We start from the raw sequence: 9,941 nt of genomic DNA, 5'->3' as shown, positions 1-9,941 counted from the left end.
CTAGTTTAAGTTGAGCTAAAACCTAATTGACCAACTTGCATCCATGCATTGCCTGCAAAAATTTAGAAATGGTAGGGGATTTGTGCATTAGCAGGTCCTTAGACTACCATATCCCTGTAAAACCTTTATTTCTTGCTTGATAGTTTTGGCTAGAAGTTTAATAGCTCAAGATTTAATCTTCATTTCACTCCTGCTTCCTGTAATATTTTGTCTTGTTAAACTTTCACATTTTATTGTCCTCTTTAGTTTTGATAATCTAGGGATAGAGTGTATATGATTTTCTCTACAGTTGACTTGCACATCATATGAAAACTATTTTATGCATCAAATTCTAGCAGAGTTTGAAAATCTCATGTAATGTAATCAACAATTTGTTAGACTTGAGAGACAGTGGCCCTTTTTCCAGCTACACATACATGATCTTTAGGAATTTTCCAGCTAAGACAATAAGTTGTCACTTGGAAAAGAACAAAAGGTCTAATAATGTTCACATAACATAATATAAGCAACTAAACTTCTCTCACTTAGGGGAACCTCTTGTACTCAAAGTTCTACACATGCTGAGACTACGAAGATGGGGTGGGGTAGGGCAGCACGGTTACATGATCCTCAATTGAGTTGGTACTCCTTAGGGCAAATTCCAAATAATTGAACCCGAGTATCTTGCAAAATAGAAAGTCATTCAGTCTGCCGCATTGTTGGCCTTCTTATAAATATGAATAATCTTGAAAGACTACAGGATGCTGATCATCCTTCTAATGTCCCCCACGATGGGGTGGGAATCGTGAGCATAGGTCTGCTAATTTAATAAGCAACCGATAGCCATTTTAGAATCCCCTGCAAGAATTACATTAGGAGCCTTTCGGACTATAGCTATATAAACTAAGCCCTCTTAGGCTCGTCTTATCTCTATAAGAGGGATAATTACATCAAACAACCGACATCCTTCTGTAGCTACCAATGCATGTCCCTAGTTCCGAATCACGAATTCCATACTACTATTAAAGTTGATCTTAAGAAAACCTAGAGATGGAGTCTTTAAGTGAAGTGTGCCACCCTCAAAGGCACACTAGATGTTTCACCAAAAAAGGAAAAAAAAAGCATACTAGATGCTGCCCTACTTATTATGATCCTGTATCCCAGGCCTCTTTTTTCCATCACAAGCAACATGGAGTGGAGTGTCCTTGTCTCCTATCTTCATGACAAAAGACTCTCCCAAACACCTTACCAATAATAATCTTATCATGAAAGACAACCTATCCAACCTTCCAAACCTTAATCTACAACTCAATTATAAGGACTTTCATTAAGAAAAAACAACAAACAGGTGAAATAGCCTACTTTCCCAAACCATGCTGAACAAGGCTATAATGTTTAATTTGTATTCCCCTTTCACATCCAACGGTCAGTATCATAGGATCGGATCATAGGACGCATATCGTTGGGACGATCAACTTTGGGCGGCGCGGTCTGCACACGCGTTTTCCTTGCACGTGCCAGAAGCACGCGTCCCGGATTATAGCCGATGGCATGATGACACGTTGCACTTTCCGCTGCCCCAGCGGTCCTCGACAACCCCCGTTGCCTCCCGGGCCCCACCGTGTACGGCTATATTTGATAGTTTCAGATGTTCCGCAGGAACCGTTGAAATGACTGAAGTTTGGTGCACTGGGCCCTGATGGGCCATCCATGGATCGCGAAATTGAGTGACTGATTCTTGTAATAAAGTTGTTCCTGAGAAGTATCTGCGCAGAGATCTCAGTTTGGTCCCCCGCTCGCCAGCGGCGCATGAAAGGTGGCGTCCGTTAGCCGATGCAGTTAGTAACGCCGTTTATCCCTATCCTAATCAACCGTTAATTACCATTAGGTAGAAAATAACGGGCAGCTCTTTTGTCGTAGAAATTTGATTATAATAAATTGAGCTGGCATAATTAATTTAGTTACTATAAAAGGAAAGGCAGAAAACAAAAGCAGGGAAACAATGGCCATGAAGAATGGTTCAGGTGATCCTTTTTTTTTTTGCATCTATATATATGCACGGATATTTAAGCAATAGCCAGAGTTACAATAATTTGACTTGGCTTTTTAACTATTTATATATTCAATTAGAAATTTAAAATTTAAAAATATTTTATTTTATAATTAATTAACATAATCAAAAAATAGTTACTACCCCAATAATTCTTTTATTATTTGCTACTTTATAGTTCACTTTTGATCATAATAGCAATTATTCTATATTATAATAACTGTATAAACATGTTGTTACTTTATTATAAATATAAAATATCACTTTAATAGTGTTTCTTTTCTATTACTGCAAATTGGAATCAGCATCAAACTTATGAGTTTTGCACAAAATATAAGATGGATCAGTAGTACATTAGAAATTTTAATATTTATTTTACTTATATGGTTTGGCAAAAATATTTTTACCTTATTATCATCAAAAAAAATATTATTACAACCTTGTTACTCAAATTATAATATTTTTTGAGTTTGTAAAGAGATTTGAATTTATATTATTATATTTGAAAATTTTGAGAAGTTATTTAGTAGCCGGGTGTTGAGAATTATTTGCTTCTTCTCTATTAGGATATCTATGGTAGCCGTTACGACGAAAAAAAGGCCGTCATCTTTAAGTTTAACCATGCCTCTGAGCTGGAGTCTACTACGTACGTACTGAGCCGAAACGCAACGAAATAATATACGGCCAGCTGCCTGTATCTAGGGGCGGTTTCTCGCGAATCTCGTGACCGGTTGCCGTTGGGATCGCCTCATCCACCGGAAACATGAAAACCGGATCCCATCACCGCAGTGAGCTTACCACATCCTGTCCGTGATTGTCGATTGACCGGAACGTAACGGAAACGGACCTTTCTTTCCTTCATTCGGCAAGTTTTAGAGGCGACGCAAAACGGTTGGGAAGAGGACGCGCGTGGAAAATAGTGGACGCGAGCCCCCGAATTAAACCCGATTTAAAACCCACTCCTCTTTTTCCTAAAAAATCCGACAATGTCGAGCTCCCAAAAAAATAAATGATGTAGAGCGGCATGGCCGCCAGCTGAAACGCTACTGCGAAACCGAGGAGAAGCACTCTCTCTCCCTCTCTGAAAACCTAGAGAAAAGGGAGAAGAATTCGTGAAAAAATCGTCGGAGGGGGCGATGGGGAGATCGAAGAGATCCTGCTTGAGGATGATTGCTTGCACTGGCGGCGCGGATGTGGATGACGACGGGGATAATTCGATGGCTGAGGTAATTGCTTCTCTTTGTCGCGGTCTCTTCTTTGTTCGTTTTGCTGTGCATTGCTGTTTGATTGGAGGGTTGAAGCTTGTTTCTTGTTCTTTAGTTGTGAATTTGGTGGAGGCTTAGATGAGGTTATGAGAGTGGCGTGGTGGGTTTGGTTGTGGTTGAGTTGGAACTGTGGGGATTGTGGTGGAATTTGGGTAAAGTTTGATCTTTTTACTGGCTTGGGTTTGTTTTGGATAGTTACCAGATCCATGGATGTGGATGCTCAAAAAAGGTGCAGAGGTCTCATAAAAATATCATTTTTGTCCTTTTCTCTTTCCCTCCCTATTTCTCTTGCGATGGGTGTCTGGGTTCTATTAGGAGTTGCTACTGGGCTGCATTGAGAGGCACATTGTTTGTTTCTAAGTGTTGATTTTTCTCTCTGCTGTGAGTACTGCCCTTCGGGAAGAGGACCGGGAATTGATCGGGGTGCTGGAATGCATTGATTTGGGAAATTGGTTACTTGTGCATGTTTTTCATGATTAAATGTTGGTGCTGCTTAAGTGGATGTTCTGTTCGTTTTGGATCTGAAAGAGAGATTAGGTTTGTGATTATTTTTCTCATAATTTTTTGGGAGAAAAGAATTGATGTTGATGTTATAATTTTAATTTGATCCAAAAGTTTAATGTAGCCAACAACTGTGTTTTGTAATCTTTGATCCCTTGGGAACACCCCATTACTAGATCTGGCTGGGACAATTTATGAGATGTTCCTTAAACCTGATGGATCGGATGTAGGGGCTTGTCAGGAACTGCAGGCACGGTTGGGAAATGATGTGTTGATTGAGCAGGACTGTGGCGGTTGATCTTAATTATTTACTAAGAAAATGTGAGAGAGAAGAAAAAAAAAGAAACACAATTAAGTTGTCCAGCACCATGGATCTGAGTTCGAGAATGTCTTTGCTTGGATTTTGCATGAGTTGGAAAATACTGGGAGATAATTGGCACAACACTGAATTGGTTTGGTGATTGTGTTAGCTTATACAACTTTATATGAGCATCTTGTAAGTTTTTCTCAAATTGAGGACGCAGTTAACACTTGCCTAATTGGTGAATAATTTGTCCTCATCAGAGACATACGAGTCATGACAACATAATACCAAAATAATATAACTTGAGCACTGCATGTGGATTTCTTCCTCTGTCCTTCCTTGTTACAATAAAAGTTGGCAGCATGTGAAGCTTCAGATAGGCTGATTCCTCCATTGCTTGTCCCATGTTATCTTATTATTATTATTTACTGATTTGAAGCTTCCTGACTTTAATCCATTCTTTCTCAGAGCAAAACTTCATCAGATAGACGCCGATGGAGTTTCCGAAAGAGATCAACCAGGCACAGAGTGCTAAGCAATAGTGTGGTCTCAGATCCTGTGTCTGTCAGCTATAACAAGGAAAGCATACAAGTCCCGACGAATACTTTTGATTCTCCAATATATTCTTCTATTCCAGGAAAAAAACCCACAGAACAAAAGATAAATGAAACCTTCCCCTTACCATCTGCTGTCATGAATTCTGGAGTAGCTAATCTGCTGGCAACTGATGAAAATTCCATTGCCAATGACATCCACCTCGATGAATCTGTTGTTATTGTCATTCAGGCTGCCACTCGGGGATTCTTGGTATATTCTTTTCTCAGTTGCAATTGCTTTGCGTATTTTCCAAGGGTTTGTATTATATTTCTCTGATTTCCTGTGAATGTGTTCAGGCTAGGAGAGGATTACAAAAACTTAAGAGTGTTGTCAAATTGCAAGCTGCTGTACGTGGACATTTGGTTAGAAGACAGGCCATTGGAACATTGCGTTGTGTCCAAGCCATTGTAAAATTGCAAGCATTTGTGCGAGCTCGTCATAAATGTCAATTAGTTGAGAAGTTAGCTGCACAAGAGAATAAGCTCCAGGTACATTCCCAGAGATCAAGACTATTGGTAAAGTCCTTTTTGCTTCACTAATTATTGATTCACATCATAGAGCAGAATGACCTTGGGGTTGCATAAAATATTTTATTTCACTATTTTTAAATAATTATGTTCTAAATTACAACAAAGATTCCATTATTCTATTATAAGAATTTATGAGCAGCCTCTTTCTAGCCTTAGATTACAATCAAAGATCTTAGCCAATGCAACTCTTGATCTTGGCAGGACTCACCTTGTAAGTCTGCTGACTCAGTTCTGACCCTACCATCACATTATTAGCAAATGTGTTGTGGCTGACTGTGATTGGGATTTGGATAATCTTGTTATTTTTATATTTTCTCGTCCTATGTTTCCTATTCAAGCTGCAACATATATTCATCTCTCCTGGAATCGGTCATAAATAACTCTGGCTTATTCAACTTTCATTAGAGGATTAATTTTTGATTGCATTTTGAGAAGAGGGTGAAGGGTTGCTTAAAGTAGTATTTGTATTTATCAATAGACTGAGCTATGTGCCACATTGTTCAATATTTGTCATCATATGCTATGAAAATGCTTTCTTCTTCTTGTGAAGCATTATATTTGTTGTTTTATGTCTTACCAGATTGATATTTTCCGGGTGCAGGAGAAGGAAAATTCTTGCATAAAACCAAACAAAACATATTCCTCAACTAAGATACTCCTTTCAAATGGATTTGCTCATCAGGTACGAGCACTCTATCTTTTTTACAAGTTCACCATTGTAACAGTGGTTTGTAATCTTAATATTTTTTTCCTTTAAAATTAATTTACATGTTTCCGTTTTATCAAGCTTTTGGAGGCTGCGCCAAAGAAAAAACCCATTCACATAAAATGTGATGCCTCAAAATCTGATGATTCGGCATGGAAATGGTTGGAGAGGTGGATGGCCGTTACTTCATCAGATATAGGGCAGCAGCTGGAGAAAAAGTTTAATCAGGGTTGTCAGGGACGAGAAGAAAACACGGAGTTGGTTGATTTCGAAGCAAGCAAGGAGGTTCCACCTGCAGTCTTTATGTCATATGATGCAGAGTTTGCTCCAGAGGAAATAAGAGTGCTAGCTAATGGCAAAGGGGTTGTTACAGCTAAAAATTCTGGTACCTTGAAGTTTGAGGCTCCAATATCTGTTCCAGATAATTGCTCAATTTCATTGGTGAAGGATGACCAGGAAAAAACTCAGTTCAAAAATGAGACTTTGGGTATCACACAAGAGAATCATATGAAGATTGAAAATGTTAATGAAACAACTACAGATTCTCTCTCAAGTCAAAAGCATTTGAAATCAAATTCAGCTGAAAAAATAGTGCTTGATGATGTTTCTGAGAAGCCTGATTTTGACTGCAATGGCCTGAAGAATACTTCTAACAGTGCAGTCTTTGAGCCAGTAGGAACTGAAGGAAAGAAGCTTGTACAGGGGTTGAGAAAACCATGCAGTCCAGCATTTGCTGCTGCACAGTCAAAATTCGAAGTGCCGACCTCAAGCTCTTCTATCAGCAGGTGTAGTAATTCTGCTTATCAAGATGCTACAGCCAAGTCAAAATTAGATAGTTATCATTTTCAGATAGATGCTTCAAAAGAGAGTAAGGACATAAGCTTTACAGAGAACAGTGTATCTTGTGATCCAAGAGTTCAAATTGCTGCTTCAGAATGCGACACTGAAATTTCTATCTCCTCCACACTCGACTCACCAGACAGATCTGAAACTGAAGGTGGGGAAATTGTCCTAGAAATTGGATCTTTGGAGAAAGGGCACCATGATGTCAGTGGTGATGCTGATACTGATCTTAATCTTAAAATGAAGACTGAAGACAAGAACTCTTCCTTTGATTCGGAGGTCCTTCAGCCGCAACAACCTGAGGAAAGTGCTGGAAATCTACTCAACTCAACTGCTGCCAATGATGTAGTGCAGGTGGAACAACAGCCCGCTGAGCCAACCACAGCAGATATGCCGACTCAACTGGAAAATTCTGTAGATCCACAGATGCGGTTATCACTAGAAGGAACCCCCAAAAGCTGTACAACAGTCACTGAGGCACATGGAACACCATCAAGTCAGATATCGGTATATGCCAAAAAGAGCAAAAAAGATGATAATATGCCTATTCAAAAGCAAAGATCTCAACTGGCAGGCAAGAGGTCACCATCTAATCCAAACAATGATTCAGGTGGAAGGACTGAACAATTGACAAGGGATTCAAAGAATGCAAAGAGGCGCAGCTCATTCGGGATGGCTAAACCGGATCATGTTGATCATGAACACAGGATCAGCAGTAGCAATTCCCTTCCAAGTTACATGCAAGCCACCAAGTCTGCAAGGGCTAAGGCCCATGCAAGTATTTCTCCAAAATTGAGCCCTGATGTGCATGATAATCAAATGAAGAAAAGACATTCCTTACCTATGGCGAATGACAAACAAGGTTCCTCCCCACGCATGCAGAGGTCAACATCACAAGCACAACAGTATTCAAAGGGCAATGCCACTCATTCTCCTCATAATTCTGCAGGTAACTTGTCAATATTCCGTCCACTTCTATCATGCACTGCAGATGCTAGATTTGTTTAGTTTGCTAATCCAACTAATTTAGATTTATCTAATGCTCAATGCCATCTAGTATAGTGCCCTGTAATGAATTGTTTGATGGGATCATTCTAATTGGCAAACGTCCGTTAACCATTGTGGATGCTGATTAACCTAGCTCTTTTAACATGTACAATCTTTATCTTATGTTTCTTTTTTTTGGCATTATGTTCTGTTAGCGGTACTACAATCTTTTAGCTGGAATAGATCTTACCCCTCGTATGTCATCTATTGTAGTCCACTTACAGCTGGATAAACTTTCATCAAATTTGTTTGTAAAATCACTGAATAAGCAAAGCTTCAGATATTAATTTACAATCACTTTGGACTTTAAAATTTGTAATCATAAAACAACAGTATCAATTTTTTATTTATAACATTTGTGGTCACACCAAGTTAGGAGCACTGGATTTAAGTGAAATCAAATAGTTGTCCTATTATACTCCTGTGGCTCAAGTTTGCTGACAGTAGAAATGGCATTGTTGATGCCAACTTTAACACAGAAGCTGAGGAAATTGCAAGTTGCAGAACTTGTTCACAGTTTTTGGCACTACCATGATAGCTGACAGTGTAGTGCATTAACGAGTAAATTTAAACATGCATCATCAAGTTATAGTTCCTTTAAACAATTCTAATATTGAAATTCATCCTAGGTGAATCAAACATCCTGCTATTCTAGGATTACAATATAAGAATTTTCTAAATATTAACTGTTTAGATTTGGAAAGCATGCACTTTCTTTGGACTGGCAAATAGCTGTGTATTACATATTTCATAAAACAAACAATAAATAAAATATGAATATTAACTACTGCTTTTTAAATTTAGTTATCTATTTATAATCAATTATATAGTATTCCTGATAGAAAATGAAGAGCTTTATACCCTAGACCTGAATATTCTAATAAAACAAAATAAATGAAATAAAAAAAATAAAAAAGATAAAAACAAAGTCAAATATATATAAAATTATAATAGAACATAAAATAAAAAATGTAAAGTATGAAACATGAAGCGGTTAAATAAAAAATAGTTAAATACAAAACAAAAATGAAACAAGAAGACAAACAAGAGCTGAGGAAATAAAAAATAAATTTAACAAACGCCCACCGTGGGGCTCGAACCCACGACCACAAGGTTAAGAGCCTTGCGCTCTACCAACTGAGCTAGACGGGCAACCATGAAATGCAAGCAATACGGAAATAAAAAACTGAAATATTAGGAAAACTGAGAACATGGACATTGAGGGAGAACTTTTCTTTTTTTTGGTGGGGGGCGCGGGGTGTTAGGTCTATTAGGAGATTGGGAAATGAGGAAAAAATAAAGAATACCTGTGGTGGATGTTAGAAAGATGAAAAACATATATAAAATAGGGTGAGAGTTTTTCAATGTTCACTTAACTATATCCTTATGTGATAATAATAAAAGCTAAATTACATGTAATATATAAAAATGACAAATTGACACTCTTTTGAAATTCCAAAACCTCTTTTTGATATGGCACCGAAGTTCAAATTCATCCATCCTGTTCATCTTGAGTCTGGGCATTCCTTGAGTGAACATGTTCTTAAGCTGTAATTTTGCTATTAACCTGATTATTAATAACTACCCTCTTTGTTCGACCTTACTGATATCTTGATCATTGTCTCACATCTTGAAATCTCTGTTTTCAGAGAGGAGATGGCAAAGATGACCAAGCCTTCTGAGCAACATATGATCTGAACTCATCCTAAAAATATTATGGATTTCATGTCAAATGGAAGGTTAGCTAATTCAGTCATGTTTCCGATACATCTTGTGCTTTTGTTATTAGCATATGGTGTGAATGGTGTGAGTGATGGGCAAGGAGCAGATCAAGATTACATGATGTACATTATTGTTTAACATAAGCTTCTGCCCATAGTTTTCTATGTTAGCATGCGTTTTTTGTGATATGCGGCTGGGTTCGGGGGAGTTGTTTGTGCTTCCATAGGCAACCCTGATGTGTTGGGTTTTGATTGTAATAAATTGAGACAACCTTTTGTCGTTAATATTGTCAGATCAAGCAGGACCAAGGTGTCGATCAAACCATCTTCAAGACACAGTCTCATGGTTCAAATCTACCAGGGGAATGATATTTTTTTATGTTTCTCTTTTTCTTAAA

The 9,941-nt window shown here is 38.0% G+C and overlaps 1 protein-coding gene and 1 non-coding gene across 4 annotated transcripts; one reads left to right on the top strand and one right to left on the bottom strand.

The window, feature by feature from the left end:
• The first annotated feature begins 3,004 nt into the window (after positions 1–3,004).
• LOC103716349 (protein IQ-DOMAIN 32-like) lies at positions 3,005–9,941 on the top strand. Of its 3 annotated transcripts, none has more exons than XM_017845015.3 (6): positions 3,005–3,255; positions 4,568–4,906; positions 4,993–5,184; positions 5,807–5,908; positions 6,014–7,724; positions 9,472–9,941. In XM_017845015.3, the coding sequence occupies exons 1-6, from the start codon at positions 3,166–3,168 to the stop codon at positions 9,489–9,491; spliced, it is 2,454 nt and encodes an 817-aa protein (XP_017700504.3). In that variant the 5' UTR covers positions 3,005–3,165; the 3' UTR covers positions 9,492–9,941. The 3 variants fall into 3 exon arrangements, with proteins under 3 accessions (XP_017700504.3, XP_038978001.1, XP_038978002.1); XM_039122073.1 differs by having other exon boundaries at positions 4,993–5,211; positions 5,828–5,908; XM_039122074.1 differs by having other exon boundaries at positions 3,006–3,255; positions 5,828–5,908.
• On the bottom strand, positions 8,902–8,974 carry TRNAK-CUU. Its single transcript has one exon. It is a non-coding gene; the product is annotated as a tRNA-Lys (tRNA).

The sequence above is a fragment of the Phoenix dactylifera genome, unplaced genomic scaffold, assembly GCF_009389715.1.
Source record: "Phoenix dactylifera cultivar Barhee BC4 unplaced genomic scaffold, palm_55x_up_171113_PBpolish2nd_filt_p 001348F, whole genome shotgun sequence".
In the NCBI taxonomy this organism is placed as follows: domain Eukaryota; kingdom Viridiplantae; phylum Streptophyta; class Magnoliopsida; order Arecales; family Arecaceae; genus Phoenix; species Phoenix dactylifera.
The sequence above is the reverse complement of the archived record's forward strand: the minus strand, read 5'-3'. Positions and strand labels throughout refer to the sequence as shown.